The sequence below is a fragment of the Podarcis vaucheri genome (genome assembly GCF_965113315.1).
Source record: "Podarcis vaucheri genome assembly, chromosome: 7".
Lineage (NCBI taxonomy): Eukaryota > Metazoa > Chordata > Lepidosauria > Squamata > Lacertidae > Podarcis > Podarcis vaucheri.
The window spans coordinates 15,635,193-15,652,272 of NC_138765.1; the positions used below are offsets into that span (position 1 = coordinate 15,635,193).

General features: G+C 45.2%; 1 protein-coding gene and 2 long non-coding RNA genes across 3 annotated transcripts; 1 reads left to right on the top strand and 2 right to left on the bottom strand.

The window, feature by feature from the left end:
• The first annotated feature begins 1,477 nt into the window (after positions 1 to 1,477).
• On the top strand, positions 1,478 to 7,774 carry LOC309537981. The gene is made up of 4 exons (XR_014222077.1): positions 1,478 to 1,596; positions 4,201 to 4,353; positions 6,031 to 6,186; positions 7,532 to 7,774. It is a non-coding gene; the product is annotated as an uncharacterized lncRNA (long non-coding RNA).
• Positions 7,775 to 8,085: 311 nt separating this feature from the next.
• On the bottom strand, positions 8,086 to 10,719 carry LOC309536673. The gene is made up of 3 exons (XR_014221690.1): positions 10,649 to 10,719; positions 9,405 to 9,443; positions 8,086 to 8,331 (listed from the first exon to the last, which is right to left on the bottom strand). It is a non-coding gene; the product is annotated as an uncharacterized lncRNA (long non-coding RNA).
• Positions 10,720 to 12,005: 1,286 nt separating this feature from the next.
• LOC309537579 (tigger transposable element-derived protein 1-like) lies at positions 12,006 to 16,676 on the bottom strand (the record flags this gene model as incomplete). Its single annotated transcript, XM_082232476.1, has 3 exons — positions 16,598 to 16,676; positions 15,099 to 16,088; positions 12,006 to 12,353 (listed from the first exon to the last, which is right to left on the bottom strand). The coding sequence occupies exons 2-3, from the start codon at positions 15,858 to 15,860 to the stop codon at positions 12,006 to 12,008; spliced, it is 1,110 nt and encodes a 369-aa protein (XP_082088602.1). The 5' UTR covers positions 15,861 to 16,088; positions 16,598 to 16,676.
• Between the last annotated feature and the right edge of the window lie 404 nt (positions 16,677 to 17,080).

Below are 17,080 nucleotides of genomic sequence, written 5' to 3' on the forward strand. Positions count from 1 at the left end.
CAAGATACTTAAGATAGCCATTCGATCTAGAATTTATTATTATTTATTCATTTATTCATTAATATATGTATTGCTTCATTCCCAAATGGCTTCTGTGCTATTTAGAAAACAGCAACAAAAGAAATCTGCATCTTTGTTAAAATCCAGAATGATTAAAATATATACCATAGTTAAAATAGCTAATAATAAACCCTTAACATAAAAACTACCCTGATTAAATGGTGTGTGAGTGAGAGATAGAATGGGAGAAAATCTCAAGTACTTGAGCAGCAATGAGCATTTCACATAAAGTTCATAACTTTATTTCACTGGCCAAAGGCCATGACAATTCTAGCTTGATTTCACATTAAACCTTACAATCATCAAAACAACATATAGTAATTTTATCTAATTTCCTTTCCTATTATTTTTTTCCAGCTGGTGCATAGAAGGGCACTCCAAGAAGCCAATATGGCCTCACAAAAGAAATCAAACTGAAAAAGACAGTTTCTAAAACTTTAATGGAGTTTGACTCTGCCCCCCAGATTTCAGTGTCAAATAGCATTTCAGTAAGCACTATGCTACCAAGTATCTTTAGGGCAGGTTCATTTAGCTGCCCTCCCTTATTGTAATAGAATTTCATTAATGCTCCTTTGGTTTTCAGTGCTTTGACTTTCACGGCTCGATATTACTCTTCCCAGAGAATGTTTCACTAAAGAGTACACCAAGGGATATGGGTGGCACTGTGGTCTAAACCACCGAGCCTCTTGGGCTTGCTGATCAGAAGGTCAGTGGTTTGAATCCCTGCGACGGGATGAGCTCCCATTGCTCTCTCCCAGCTCCTGCGAACCTAGCATTTTGAAAACACGCCAGTGCAAGTACAGTATATAAATAGGTACTGCTGTGGCAGGAAGGTAAACAGTGTTTCAGTGCACTCTGGCTTCTGTCATGGTGTTTTGTTGCACCAGAAGTGGTTTAGTCATGCTGGCCACATGATCCCGAAAGCTGTCTGTGGACAAACACTGGTTCCCTCATCCTAAAAGTGAGGTGAGCACCACAACTCCATAGTCACCTTTGACTGGACTTTCCCTTCCCCTCCCTTACCTTTAAACCCAGGTATATAAATGAGCAGGTTTCTTCTATAGCTTCTTGCTCTAAACATCATTTTTTTACTTTTGACTGTGGTCTGTGTTGTTTATAGATAGGCTTTCACACCATGACACAGGGCAGTTCACAATATAGAATCATTGGCATGCATCAAGATTGAGATATTTCTGCTCCTTTTCCTTTTTTTTTCTCTTCAGCCGGTGCATAGAGGGGTACTCTAAGAAGCTACTTTATGGAAGGGAAGTTTGCATTGGCTAAATATGGCACCAAATAATTAATATGAACATTACAGCTAACACATATCTACCCTTTTGCATCACACCTCCTTAAGAAGAAGAACACATTTACCATCTCAAGAAATCTCTTGCACCAACCTCTATCTCCTTTGTGCAGCAACATCTCTGACATGTACCTACTGTCATGAAAATAGTACCTCATGTGAAGCTCCAGCAAGTCATGGCTGCCGTGATGATCAAACCTGTTCCTCTGGTGCTCTGCATAACAACATAGGTGAGCTGAATCTTCTCACTTACTTTTGGTCACTTCAAGGAATGAGTTTCTTGTGTAAATTAGCATTATTTATTATTTATTTGTTGCCTTTATATCCCAACTTTTCTCCAAGGAGCACAAGGTAGCGTATATGGTTCTTCTGTTATGCATTTCACCTTGTGAGGGATATTAAGCTGAGAGGCAGGGACTCCCCAAGGTCACTCAGTGAGCTTCATGGCTAAGTGGGGATTTGAACCCTGGCATCTCAGATTCTAGTCTAGTCCAACACTCAGCATCAATACTCAGCCACATAACCTTACTCCAGCCTTCCTTTTCTCTTTCCATCACATGCAGGCTTCATCAGAGAGTACCTGGCATGCATCAGGCTGGGGTTTTGGCCCTTTAGAAATTTCTGGACTACTGCTCCCATCTACCTCTGCCAGTGTGGCCAATTGATAGAGATGGTGCAAGCTGCAGTTCAGTAAATTCTTTGCTTATTGTAACTCACTCTACGTGGGGCTGCCCTTGAGACTGACGCAGAAACTCCAGCGAGTGCAGAATGCAGCGGCGAGACTCCTTACGGGGTCCTCGCCGCGGGATCACATTCACCCAGTGCTATACCAGCTACACTAGCTCCCGGTGGAGTACAGGATCAGGTTTAAGGTGCTGGTTTTAACCTTTAAAGCCATATATGGCCTAGGACCTTCGTACCTACGGGACCACCTCTCCTGGTATGTCCCACGGAGAACCTTACAGTATTCAAATAAATTTTGGGGGGAGATTCCGGGCCACAGGGAGGTTAGACTGGCCTCAGCCAGAACCAGATCTTTTTCAGCTGTGGCCCTGATCTGGTGGAACACTCTACCACAAGAAATTAGGGACTTGATATCTTTCTGCAGGCCTGCAAGACAGAGCTGTTCCACCAGGCCTTTGACCATAGAACTCTAACTCGATGGTTGCCATTAATTTGATTCTGAACTGATTCTAGAATGTATTTTAATTAATTGACTGTGCTATTTTATGTACACTGTGCTATTTTTACCTGTTGTTAGCCACTCTGAGCCCAACTTTGGCCAGGGAGGCTGCAATACGAAATTATTATTATTATTATTATTATTATTATTATTATTATTATTATTATTATTATTCACAAATTAGCCATCACTGCATTTACTAGCAGTCCACACTATACCAGAAGCAGTGAACTCTGGTTTGGTTTTGGTTTGCCTTCCATCATAAGGCAAGATATTAAGTTTAATATATTATTACAAATTCAATGCAAGGATAATTTTGGGCACCTACAAGTTATTTCTCTCTTTGCTCTCACGCCAGCTGTTCCAGATGAGATATTACAACGGGGGGAAAGGTTTTCTAGCTACCCTATCTCTCCTTCTTGCATTACTCCTACTAACATCCTGTGAAAGAAGAGGTGTGATATGATGTCATCCTCAGAGACCCCGCCGCCTTCAAATTTTTACAGGGTGGTGGGACACTCACTGTTCAATGACACTAAGACTAAGCCATGCATCTTCACTGTCTGTGAATTTTGGAGCAATTCATGGGATTGTTGGCTCAAGAGCAGCCACATCTTCATTTTATCTTGAACGTCTTGTGATTTAAGAATTCAATGAGGGGCCATATGGTCCTTTGGCTTCATAATAGTTCCTGGGACATTGGTCATTTCTAGGTTTCAGCTTTCAGTTCTCACCTTGCTTGCATGCCCATCTGAGAAATCAGGTGACTTTTTCATCTGCTACATCTTTCTACTAGAATCTTCCAGACAGACAGACCTATTCCAGTCTCTGCTAAGGGTAGGTGAATTTGTCAATTTTTGTTACTCTCACTTTCTCATTCTCCCCAAACTTCAATTTCTGCACAGTAAATAAGTAAATAAATAAATAAATAAATAACTCATTAAAATGTACCACCATTTAAGAGCAATTTTCTCCTCAAAAATATTTTCATGCAGTTCCAAACCATTTTGCCTAATACAAAGTAACTCTGTTAGGATATTTCCATTCCACCTTAAAAGGGAGCAGGCTTTGTGAGTCACAGAGTCTGCGCATGTCCTGTTCACAGGATGTTTATGTTTCCTATTGCTTTCATTTTTTCTCTCTCTGTCGGAGACACTGACGTAGACAGCCATGTCTTTCTTTGTTCTGATCAACGCTGAATAAAGCTTGTAAATAATGCTCTCCTGCGTGCGACTTCTGCTGTAAATTATCTGCTGATAGAGTGTGCATGAGCTCTAGAATGTGGCAAGGTATTTTCTAGAAACTCATGTCGCTAATCGATGATACTGCGTGCCTACGGGAGATCGATAGATCGTCCGGCACACGGCTTGGGGCCATGATGGACTTTATCTCCCTGGCAGTATCCCAACAGTTTTAACTCATGTAGCTGGGTGGCATTCAACTAAGTCAGGGGTCAGCAAGGCTTAAGAAACATAAGAGACTTGTGGATTTAGAAGGATAATCGTGTTTTGGTTCATTTTCTTGGTTCAAAAACTGTGCATTATGTATTCTCACTGAAGAATAAAATGTAGTAAAAGGGAAGTATCATTGAAAATATATACATTTAGAGTTTTTGCAGATCTTGTGATTTATTTCCTTTTGTTCTTTTCAGTTCCAGAGTATGAAGTGTCAACTTTCCAGGGATGTATTTATTCCAATTTTTGCCACTCAGGTGATTACAGCTTCAGTGCATCTCAAGGTAAATTCCTCCAGCTGAAGGTCTACTGCTGCAAAACAGATGAGTGCAACAAGGAACCTGTCCACCGTGAGTATCTGCATCTCTGAAGGTTAAGGGCTTATAAAAACTGTGCTTTTTCTGGCAGAACATGATGGAACACAGTTCTGCCACCTTTTGGGGGGAAGGATGCAGGAGGGCTCTGGGACCCCATCAGATCACCTCCTTTCCTAAGCTAGGCAAATTCTCCCTATGCTTGGGAAAGCAAGCATGAGTCTTAGACAGTATCCTGGAACCTGCTGCCTCCTTCCCAAATCCAGATGGGCTTTGGGAAGGTGGTGGGAGCACTCTTGGCCCCATCAGAGAATCACACCAGAAGAAGAAGAAGAGTTTGGATTTGATATCCTGCCTTTCACTCCCTTTAAGGAGTCTCAAAGCGGCTAACATTCTCCTTTCCCTTCCTCCCCCACAACAAACACTCTGTGAGGTGAGTGGGGCTGAGAGACTTCAAAGAAGTATGACTGGCCCAAGGTCACCCAGCAGCTGCATGAGGAGGAGCGGAGACTCAAACCCGGTTCCCCAGATTACGAGACTACCGCTCTTAACCACTACACCACACTGGCTCTCACACCAACTTAGCTAAGCTGAGCAATGCTTCCCAGACTTAGGGAAGGAGGCACTAGGCTATGACAGTAGCCAGGAACTTTGCTTTCTCCTACCCAAAGCCACCCATCTCCGGTAGAGGGGGCTCGGTGTCAGAGTGCTCAGGCCAGTAAGTCAAGGACAGGGACTTCCCTGTGGGGCTGGTAATCGGTTTGCCACCCTTGAGGCATTGTAAGTGTGCCAACTGCCTTTCAAGGCCCATTCACTTGGAGTATCTTCTGAGTAGACATTTGTAGAAGTGTTAGAAATCCTTTGACACATCACTTTATTTAATTAAATTAAATACACTGCTTGATTGTAAAAAAATAAAAATAAAAATCCAAAAAAGTTAAAATAACAATAAAATAAAAGCTTATTAAAACTTGCATCTATTGTATAAACATGGATAGGCTTGTCTCAATGTTTATAGCAGGCACTCACTTTTGTTTCTAGAAAAAAAGCACTGTATGAAACAATGATATACAGTGTGTCAATTAGTTACAAGAAAAGTATAGAATTCTGTCTTTTGGTCCATTCAGATGTGGGGTGCAAGGGACTAAGAAGTATCTATGGTTGATCCTTGAATCTGGAATGAGTGGAGTAGATGATCACTTCCTTACATACATCTATCACATATCAAAAAAGCAGTCATTGGACTGAAGGAAGAGAAGTAGAAATATGGGAAATATGGGCATTGCTCTCCCCAGTGTGGATTCTGGGCCTGCCCACTACTTGCTTGCGCGCACACACACACACACACACACACAGAGAGAGAGAGATTACATCCAAGAGAATGCAGCTGTCTGTACCTTCAGATACAGAAAGTTAGAATCAAAGAGCAGATAGCTAGCCTGATACATTTCTACCATGTGAGAACTCCAGAAAATACACAAAAAATAGTGTGCATGACAAAAGGTGAAAGACAAAAACATTTTTATAGATGCTCAGCAGAGGTGCCTGTTCTGCAAAGTTGATGGCAAATGTAGGACACAATGTGGAGGTAGCATGTCCAGCTAGGGTCAGAAGTTACTAAAAGACATGAAAAAAAATCAAAATAAAGGTACAATAAAGAGACTGGGGAATGAGGTGTATCCATATGCTGACTGTAGGTTTTTATTTTGGTAGTTACACCACGTGAAGATCTTTCCCCCAATGGTCGACAGTGCCCAGCCTGCTTCAGAAAGACCGATTTTTCCGGCAAAACAGGTTGCCCACGTGAGGGGACTGTCAGCTGCCTTGCCAATGAGACCAAGTGCATTAACTATTCTAGTAGGATGTTATGTGAGTAATATTGCCAATGGGGCAAGAAACTCAGCTCCTCTCTGTCTCTTTATCACTTCAAGAAAAGTAATGACTGATATTAGTTTGCATTTTATTTATGATAGGTGTGTATAGCTTTGACTTCTTTCTCTGAGGGAAAGGGCAATACTCTAGTCCTGTTCTGGATTCCATACTATCTGCATATGAATTGCATAAGAACTGGAGGGGACAGGCTCACTCAAGGGTAGGGTTTTACCTTGTGTGAGACTGGGAAGCCTACAAAAGTACAGCACATTCCTTACAGCACACCTTTATCCTCAAATGCACAAGGTGCATCAGAGCAGAGGGGTACAAGGGAGGGTGCAGGACCAGCCAGCACATCACTGCTTCTCCTGACAACAGTATGCACCATTGGGTGCTGGTCCAGGAGTACCCACCCATCTTGGCCAAACATTCAAAAGTAAAGGAGGCTGGGAGAAAGGAGGGCACTACTAGTGCATCTCTCTTCGTCTATCTTCATAAATAAGTTGCATTGTGTTTATTGAAACTTACTGCATCACAAGTGTGCAAAAGAACTGCAGCCTTAGTCTAGCAAAATACATGGGGTGGGAGACCAGGGCTTTTTTTCAGCCAAAACTCATTTCCAGCAACTCTCAGGTAGGCCCCATTGCCATTCTAAGAGAACAAGGGAGGCACTCATGTTGAGTTCCGGCACCTCTTTTTCTAGAAAAATAACACTATGGCAGAGGGTAACTTCCTGTTCACAATGCATTACCACGGAGTTAGCCAGGAAACTCAAATTCAAAGCAAATAATCAGCAGGCAATCCAATTCTCTCCTTTCTTCTTTTACAGCACAGCATAAACTCAAGACAGACTGAAAAGGAAGGTCCCTGCCAAAAGTGGAGCTTCCAGGCTCTGTGTTTGGCAGGGATCAACTGTAATATTGAGAACTTGATCCCAATGCCAGCACAGCTTCCTGTTGGTGCCACTTAGCTGCTGAACATTGGAAGCAAACTTTGCTTTGAACAAGGGGTTCAGCTGATTGGCTGTGACTGCAAGCCCTCCTCTCAAGCAAATGATTCAGAGTAGTTTCCAAGATTCCCAGTTGTTCTGCTGCTGCAGTGAATTTACCTGCCACATATCTCATGTAATAGTGTTAGTGTAAGTCAAGTGGATGTTGCCTGGGTAGAATGGTCACATTAGGCCACCTGGTGGGCTTAATTTGGCTCACAAGATAAGACTAGTGATAGTTGGCTGTCAGATTAATCCTACAGGGTTGTAAACATACTGAGCTTTAATAATCACAGTCATCCTTATCCCCAAGGCCCCAGAACTCATGCAAAGCTTCTCCTTTTTATTACACAGATCATAATAAGACAGCTAATAGACTCCAATTCAAAGGCTGTGCAACTGAAGACTTGTGTGCCCTTGATGGAAAAAACTTTGCATATGGTCACCTGCTAGTCCAAGGAATTAAAGCAAAATGCTGGAATGCTGCAATATCATCAAAGCAAATTGATCTTGAAGGGTAGATACAAGACAGCAAAGCTCTCCTCCTTGTTAATTCCACCATTCATGGTAGCTGCAGAAGAAATCGGGAGCCTAGTGGTGAGAAGAGGAGTTCAGGCCTTATGGGTTTTCTTTTTCACAATTGGTGAAATTCATCATAAAAAATAAACTCATCTGGCACATTGAATCTGTATTCTGTATCTCTTTGTTTTATATATGCAGAATGAGTAGAATGCTGAGAAAGGGCATTTGAAGTAAAATATGAGAATTTGTATGTTACTTTGTTCAGCCCCACTTGCATGCCAAGGCCTTGCGACCCTTACGGACAATATTTACACAGACACAATTATTTTGGTTTATGCGTTCAAATAGGCCACAGCTTTATTGTTTACAGATGCGGGTGGTTTAGCTTAGGCCAGGCTATATCTTGATTCCCGCCAATCTGCAGGGTAAACCACCAGTAGGGGGAGCCCTATGACTTACATAAAATAGGGGACTCCCTTGTTAGGTTTCTGTGTGTTGCCACTGTGCAGTTGCTTGGAGTCACAGGACTTTGTTTACATTCCAGGGATTCCAGACTGTTGGAAGTCTCATGGAGGACGGGAGACAGATGTGATGTTTACTGGTTTCCTGTTCCTTTGTTTTTCAGTTGCTCTCTGCCTTCCACAGAGAGAGGATATAAATTCTTACTGTCTGCGTAGTTAGGAATAAAACTCTTAGCCATGTAGCTCATACTATCTCAGCTCCTTCCCTGCGTGCTGGATACTCTGCGTATTGGGAATGTGCCCGGAGCCTCATCAAAGGCTCTGGTCGTTAATTATCGTCAGAGGAGAGAATGAAGGCCTCGACCGGAGGAGGAGTAGCTCGGTCGTAGCGGAGGCTACGATACCCCCGAGGGACAAATTTGACAGACACTGGGAGACAAATTGAAATAGGATTTGAATGGATTCACATAATCAGGGGCTCCTGGATTTGAACCATGTCCTTGTAATGGGAGACGGTAACAGAAGCAAGTGGAGCCCTCTTCAAAGAGAAAATGAAAAAAGCTCCTAACCAAATACAATGTGATCAGTTAGACACGGGCACATTAAAATAATTCCTCATTTATCAACAAGTACTCTCATTATAATGGGACGCGGGTGGCGCTGTGGGCTAAAGCCTCAGCGCCTAGGGCTTGCCGATCGAAAGGTCGGCGGTTCGAATCCCCGCAGCGGGGTGCGCTCCCGCTGCTCGGTCCCAGCGCCTGCCCACCTAGCAGTTCGAAAGCACCCCCGGGGGCAAGTAGATAAATAGGTACCGCTTACCAGCGGGAAGGTAAACGGCGCTCCGTGTGCGGCTCTGGCTCGCCAGAGCAGCGTTGTCACGCTGGCCACGTGACCCGGAAGTGTCTTCGGACAGCGCTGGCCCCCGGCCAATAGATGTGAGATGGGCGCACAAACCCCAGAGTCTGTCAAGACTGGCCCGTTCGGGCAGGGGTACCTTTACCTTTACCTTTACTCTCATTATAAACCTCAGCTAATTGTAACTAGAGGTCTGAAGAGTTCATCAGAGTCATATTTTTACACTGAGCCAAAGTGTCTGTCTGAGATGGATTTGGGGCTTGCCCAAAATAAAGTAGGTGGCTTGTGTCAAAACAGAGGTGGTGATTTGTTCTGCCCCATCTTGGTAATCCACATATTAAGCACAGTACAGACAAGCATCTACTACAACTTGATACTTGCAAGCTTACCACAAGCAGGAATGATAGGATGGGAGAGCAATCAGCAGCCTGGGGAGAAGCCAGAGGAAGAGTTTCATTGTAACTGGCAGGTCAAGGATGTAATCAAAGGAATAACTTTACCTTTACTTTCCCCTCTGTGTATCTGAAGAAGAAGAAGAAGAAGAAGAGTTTGGATTTGATATCCCGCCTTTCACTCCCCTTCAGGAGTCTCAAAGCGGCTAACATTCTCCTTTCCCTTCCTCCCCCACAACAAACACTCTGTGAGGTGAGTGGGGCTGAGAGACTTCAAAGAAGTGTGACTGGCCCAAGGTCACCCAGCAGCTGCATGTGGAGGAGCGGAGACGCGAACCCGGTTACCCAGATTACGTGACTACCGCTCTTAACCACTACACCACACTGTGCATGCACACAAAAGCTCATACCAAGAACTAACTTAGTTGGTCTTTAAGGTGCTACTGGAAGGAATTTTTTTTATTTTGACTATGGCAACACGGCTACCTACCTGTAACTTTCCCCTCTAAATTCACTCCAAATTTTACAGAGTCTTTTCTCTCCCCACTCTATCTCTGCCAGCTCAGGATATCTCCATCTCTCCATCCATTCTACACTGGCTCCCAGTACATTTCTAAGCACAATTCAAAGTGTTGGTGCTGACCTTTAAAGCCCTAAACGGCCTCGGTCCACTATACCTGAAGGAGCATCTCCACCTCCACCATTCTGCCCGGACACTGAGGTCAAGCGCCGAGGGCCTTCTGGCGGTTCCCTTGCTGCAAGAAGCCAAGTTGCGTGGCGAGTTCCCTCCCCCCCCAGTGAAAATAAAGACACAAGGCACCATGATTCAAGTTAATGGGCGAAATAGGCCACAACTTTATTGATTACAGGAATGAGCGGTATTGGCTTAGGCATTGGTCCTATCGACTATCCGGCTTCAGCCCGATTGCATGACGACCGGAAAGGGTTAACCACCAGAAGAGGGAGTCCTGCTGATGCACGTCGGGGTCACCGCTCGGGGGCGTGCCTTAGGTCCATACCTCCATAGGCTTCGGCCAGGGCCACGCAACCCAGAATCCTTTATTTGACTACCCTTCTATGTGGGGGAGGTGATGGCGCTTCCTCCCCCCCCCTCTCATTTGCTTAACAATGCTCCTTCCCAATGCCTAACCACCAATACCGCATAGTTGTGACGAGTTGCTACTAGGTAGGTGAAAAAACCAAATGGCTGGAGCCAATTTGCCAAGTGGAAAAATTCCTACCAGGCCCCATGACGGCAGCCAACCGAAGTCCATAGCAATGTCAGCGAGCCTGCCTAAGGGTGGGAGGGATGGGAAACCGGAACAGCTGGAGCGGTGAAAAGAGGACGAGCCTGGCCCTAAATAGGGCGGGCCACGCCTCCCGAGCCAGCCAATTGGCTGGCAGGGGAGATGATGCGGCCGAGGATTCCCTTCAGTCTTGCGGGGGTTGTGAACCAGCCCCCGTGCATGTGAGGGTGGGGTGAAGCCCACAACCCCACCTCCTCTCCAGCTCGGAAGTGGCTTTACAGGGAACCAGGCAGAGGGCCTTCTCGGTAGTGGCACCCCCCTGTGGAACGCCCTCCCACCACATGTCAAAGAGAAAAATAACTACCAAACGTTTAGAAGGCATCTGAAGGCAGCCCTGTTTAGGGAAGCTTTTAATGTTTAATAGGTTATTGTATTTAGTGTTTTATTGGACTGTGGCTCCCCACAGAGGCAGAGCAAGGTGGGTGTGGTGGAGCGTCCCGCCCCAGGTGTCATCCCTGAGGGGAGGTTGACAAAATCCCGCCCGGGCTCAATCACAGAAACGCTGGATTTCACCAGACGGCCTGGCCACCACGCCGGATCATACCCCCCAGCCTGACCACTGCACCAGATCACCTCCCCCCCCCCAGCCGGGCGTGATCATCCTGCCTCCTGGGTCAGCAGGCAGGCGGCACACCGTTACCCTATGCTCCAGGCTGGAGGAGGCAGGCAGGCAGGGAAGAAGACTAGAAGGAGGCAGGTGAGCAAACAATGGAGGGGGCTGCGCATGGGCACAGTGGACCCTGTCCTGTCCCTATGGATGCCATGTGCCCCATCCCATCCATCCCTATGGGTGCCGCGTGCCCTGTACCGTCCATCCCAATGGACGGTTCGACCCACCCCTATGGGTGGTTCACCCTGCCTCTGGGCGCGCTGCCCCAGGTACCTAAGAGGCTTCCTCCATCACTGGCTCCCCAACAATGGAAGTAGAAGCACCAACTTCTGGGTCAGCTTTGGCTGTAAACCCAGCAAAGGCACTGTGGTCCCACTCCCCAGCATTCACCCAAAATATGGATGTGAGACCTCAAATGTATCCCTAAGTCCTACCAGGCTGATCCCTGAAAGGCATCCTAAACCCAATAATTCTGCAGTGTGTCTAAGGTTTCTTCTCTCCAACTGCTTCCCTTGCCTACACTCAATGCAAGGTAGCTACACCAATTTCTGTCCACTTTTTTCTTCCTATATCTTGCTATAATAAATGGTATCACAACATAGTGGAGGCCTCCTCATAAGGATGATCATTGTCTTTTACTTCCACATACACACTTTTACTTTCTACCTCAACCTTACATCCCTACACCGCATTTGACGGCTGCACTGCCATTGGCTCATCCCACTGCTGGGCTGCACTAATGGCCTTTGAGTTAATTTGCAGCTGAACCAACAAGGGCTTCCTCAACTGCATCTTTGCACATTGACTGGTACCTTCGACTGGACTGTTCAGAGTGACGAAGAGTGATTGAGAGAATGATCCTGTTTGTGTTGTTTGTGGAGACAGCAGGCTCCATGCTGTGTGAGGTTTCGAGTCATTGACTCGAAAGTCATTGACTGAGTCATTGACACCAGCAATTGAGCCCCAGACCTCAATGAACCATTTGTTCCCAGGTGTTGCCCACAGCATGAATCCTTGGCCTATAAATATCTGAAAGTAAAACCTCTTCCTGCATCACTTCTCTTAGCTGGTCCATCTCTGAGTTTCCTGATCTTTCAAAAATGATGACAACACTTCTGAGCACATGCTTCCTCTTGGGCCTGCTTTCTCCAGGTGAGTAGGAACCAGTGCAATGGGATTCATTTTATCATCTTTGTTGTTGTTTCGTCGTTTAGTCGTGTCCGACTCTTCGTGACCCCATGGACAAGAGCACACCAGGCACTCCTGACTTCCACTGCCTCCTGCAGTTTGGTCAAAGTATCATCTTTAGATGACTGCAAAAATGTTTGCTCCTTGGGCAGGAATGTGAGTGAGGACAGGATAACAGCATAATAGAGAGTCAGGACTGCTGGCTTACCAAGGAGAGTAAACTCAAGTTTAAGCACTTAAGCCTTGGTGACCAAGTATAGTCAGTTGCAAACATGTATTTCTGTGATGGAAGAATCTGATTAACCATACTAATAAGTGAAGGCCATAGTTTCCAGGATACTTAGGATAGCCATTCAATCTAGAATATATTATTTATTCAATAATATATATATATTGCTTCATTCCCAAATGGCTTCTGTGATATTTAGAAAACAATAGCAACAAAAGAAATCTGCATCTTTTTTAAAATCCAGAATGATTAAAATATACACTATAGTTAAAATAGCCAATAAAAAACCTTAATATATAAACCCACCCTGACTAAACGGTAATCCCCCCTCTCTCTGTGTATACATTCACACCAACCATTACTTGCTTCTCTAACATCCTTCTCCTTAGTAAGTGTTCCCTAAGCCAGGCTCTCTTCCAAGACAAAAGTCAACTAATAGGGAAACGATGTGTGAGTGAGAGATGGAGTGGGACGAAATCTCAAGTACTAGAGCAGCAATGAGCATTTCAGGTATAGTTCATAACTTTATTGAACAAGCCAAAGGCCATGACAAACTTGTAGCAATGGTATTAATAAAAGAATACAGAGCAGACATCCATAATATAAGCTAACTCCCATGATGTAAGAGAGAGAAGATACCAGAGACACCAACAAACTAAATTCTAGCTTGATTTCAGATTAAACCTAACAATCACCAAAACCAACTTGGCCCCCAATTCCATATAGTACAGCACAGGAAAATGTAACCTGAGGTACCACTGTAGTTTCTTGCTTTTAAACACCTGTGTTATTTATACATAGGCTTTCACACCATGAAGCAGGGCAATTCACAATATAGAACCATTGGCATGCATCAAGATTGAGATATTTCTGTTCCTTTTCCTATTTTTTTTCAGCCGGTGCATATAGGGGTACTCTAAGAAGCCACTCTATGGAAGGGAAGATTGCATTGGCTAAATATGACACCCAATAATTCATATGAACATTACAGATAACACACACCTACCATTTTGCATTCCACCTCCTTAGAAAGAAGGACACCTTTTTTCCACATCATAGTACTTTACCATCTCAAGAAATCTCTTCAACCAACCTCTATCTCCTTTCTGCAGCGGCATTTCTTACATGTGACTACAGTGGTGCCTCGCAAGACGAAATTAATTCATTCTGCAAGTTTTTTCGTCTAGCGAATTTTTCGTCTTGCGAAGCACAAAATCCCATAGGAATGCATTGAAATTCAATTAATGCGTCAAAAAAAGTCCAAACAAAACCAAATTTGGTACAAGAAGAGTTTATTAAGTGCTCTTTAAAGTCACACATACTGTAAAGAGCATTTCAAAAATTGAAGTAACAATTAATTAAGTTTCTAAACATGACAGAAAAACATTTAAAGATCAACAAAGTGTACAGTACATTTTCTAAGACTCTGGGTGACCACTCGAAGAAGGTTCCTCTTCCACTCTTTGCTTCTTGCTGAAGAACCTGTCCATGGTCTGCTGCTTCATCCGCCTTTTCAGCACCTCCCTGAAAGGCGACATGACCATCGTATCAAAAGTGTTCGCAAGGTCATGTGCCACGTGCTTGTTAGGGTGGTGCCGCTGTGCAAAAGCCTGCACATCCTTCCACTTCATGCAAATGTCCCTCAGTTCTTTGGAGGACAGCCGTTCCTCAGTTGCTTCCTCCTCTTCCAGCGAGGCCTGCTCCTGCGCAGCCTCTGCCTGCAGTTCGACCAGATCCTGGGTGGTCAGCTCGTGGTCGTGCTCCTCCACCAGCTCGCTGACGTCCTCCTCTGTGACCTCCAGGCCCATGGTTCTCCCCAAGGCAACAATGTCCTGCACCACTGTTGACTCTGGTGCATCAGAGTCACTTGGTGCCACACAGTCCGGCCACAGGCTGCGCCAAGGGCAATTCAAATTTCTCTGGCTGATCCCGTTCTAGGCCGTGGTGATCATCTTCAAGCAGGTGACGATGTTGAAGTGGTCCTTCCAGAATTCCCGCAGGGTGATGGTGGTGCAATCAGTCACCTCGAAGCATCGCCTGAAAAGCTCCTTGGTGTAGAGTTTTTTGAAATTGGCGATGACCTGCTGATCCATCAGCTGGAGCAGTGGCGTGGTGTTAGGCGGCAGGAACATGATGCTGATGAAGCTGAACTCCTCCAACAAGTCCTCCTCAAGGCCTTTAGGATGAGCAGGAGCATTGTCCATCAGAAGCAAAGCCTTCAACGGCAGGTCGTTGTCCAGCAGGTACTGTTTGACAGCAGGGCCAAAAGCAAGATTGACCCAGTCCACAAACAGCACACGTGTGACCCAAGCCTTACTGTTGGATCGCCACATGACACTCAGCTGCTCCTTGTCGACCTTGTGTTTCTTGAGGGCCCATGGGTTCTCCGAGTGGTACACCAGCAGGGGCTTGATCTTCAGGTTGCCGCTTGCGTTGGCACAGAAGAGCAGGGTCAGACGGTCTTTCATGGGCTTGTGGCCAGGCAACTCGACCTCCTCCTGTGTGATGAAAGTCCTTTTGGGCATCCTCTTCCAAAACAGCCCGGTCTCGTCGCAGTTGAAGACCTGCTGTGGAACGTAGCCCTCCGTCTTCACAACCTCCAGGAACTCCGCTGCAAAGTCTTCAGCCACAGGAACATCAGAACTGGCAGTCTCTCCATGCCTGACCATGCTGTGGATTCCAGATCTTGCCTTGAACCGGTCAAACCAACCTCTGCTTGCCTTGAAGACTTCTGGCTTGCCTGAGGTTCCTGGCTGTTCCCAGACGAGGTCTGCGTGCAAGGCCTTGGCCTTCTCACAAATGACGGCCTCAGTCACTGTGTCCCCTGCACGCTGCTTCTCTTCTAACCAGATGAGCAGCAACTTCTCGACCTCCTTCAGAACAGCTGGGCAGTTCTTCATGATCCTGGTGACTCCCTTGGCTGCATCAGTCGCAAGGATCTTCTCTCTCATCTTCAGGATGGTGCCGATGGTCGATGGGTTCCTGCCGTACTCCCTGGCGAGGTCTGTCACACGCATTCCACCGCCGTGCTTCCGGATGATCTCCTTCTTCATTTCCAGCGTCACATTCTCCTTCTTCCTCTCACCAGCCTCTGCAGCAGCAGTCTTCTTGGGTCCCATGGCAGCACAGCTCCTACCTTTGTAAACTCAGAAAGGAAAAAAAATCAGTGCTTCACATCCAAAAAATTCAAAAGCACCCAGCCACCCACCACACAGAAATTCAAACCCAGAACCAAGTCCTTGAATTCCAAACACCCAAGCCAAAATCCAAAAACCCCCAAAAAAGTTTTAAAAGTTTAACTTACGAAATGGCTGCAAATCACCAAAGTCTTCAAAATCCTCAAATGGCTGCAAAAGAAGTTTTGGAAAAGCTTTAAAAATCACCAAAGTCTTCAAAAACCTCAACTGTTCCCCCAGCCACCCACCCACCACACAGAAATTGCAAACCCCTCCCCAACTGTTGCAAACCCCTCCTCAACTGTTCCCCCAGCCACCCACCACACAGAAATTCAAAACCAGATTTATTTATTTTTTTAAAAAACAACATGGCCCAATGGTCACAGAAAATCATAAAAATTCAAAAAAAAAAAAACCCCACAAGCTCCCAGATTCTTGCAAACCCCTCCTCAACTGTTCCCCCAGCCACCCACCACATAGAAATTCAAACCCAGATATTTTTTTTTAAAAAAAAGCAGCAGAATGCCCCAATGGTCACAAAAAATCATAAAAATGCAGGAAAAAAACCACACAAGCTCCCAGATTCTTGCAAACCTCTCCCCAACACCAAGTCCTTGAATTCCAAACACCCCAACCCCAAATCCAAAAACCCCCAAAAAAGTTTTAAAAGTTTAACTTACCAAATGGCTGCAAAAGAAGTTTTGGAAAAGCTTCAAAAATCAGCGAAGTCCTCAAAAACCTCAAAAAAGGCTACCACACTATGCGTTGCTCCTCGAAGTCAAGTCGCAACTGCACCTCTTCAAGCAATGCACCTTGGGTTTTAACGGTTTTACAAAAAAGGAAACAAACTTGCAAGGGAAATTTGTCTTGCGAAGCACCTCAAAAAACGGAAAACCCTTTTGTCTAGTGAGTTTTTCATCTTGCGAGGCATTCGTCTTGCGGGGCACCACTCTACTGTCATGAAATGAGTACCTCATGTGAAAATACCGAGAGCAAAGCCTGCAATGATACTCACATCTGTTCCTCTGGTTCTCTGAGTAACAACATAGGTGACCTGAATCTTCTCACTCTTGGTCATCCCAAGGAATGGCTTTCTTGTCTAAATTACCATTATTTATTTATTTTGCCTTTATAGCCCATCATTTCTCCAAGGAGCACAAAGT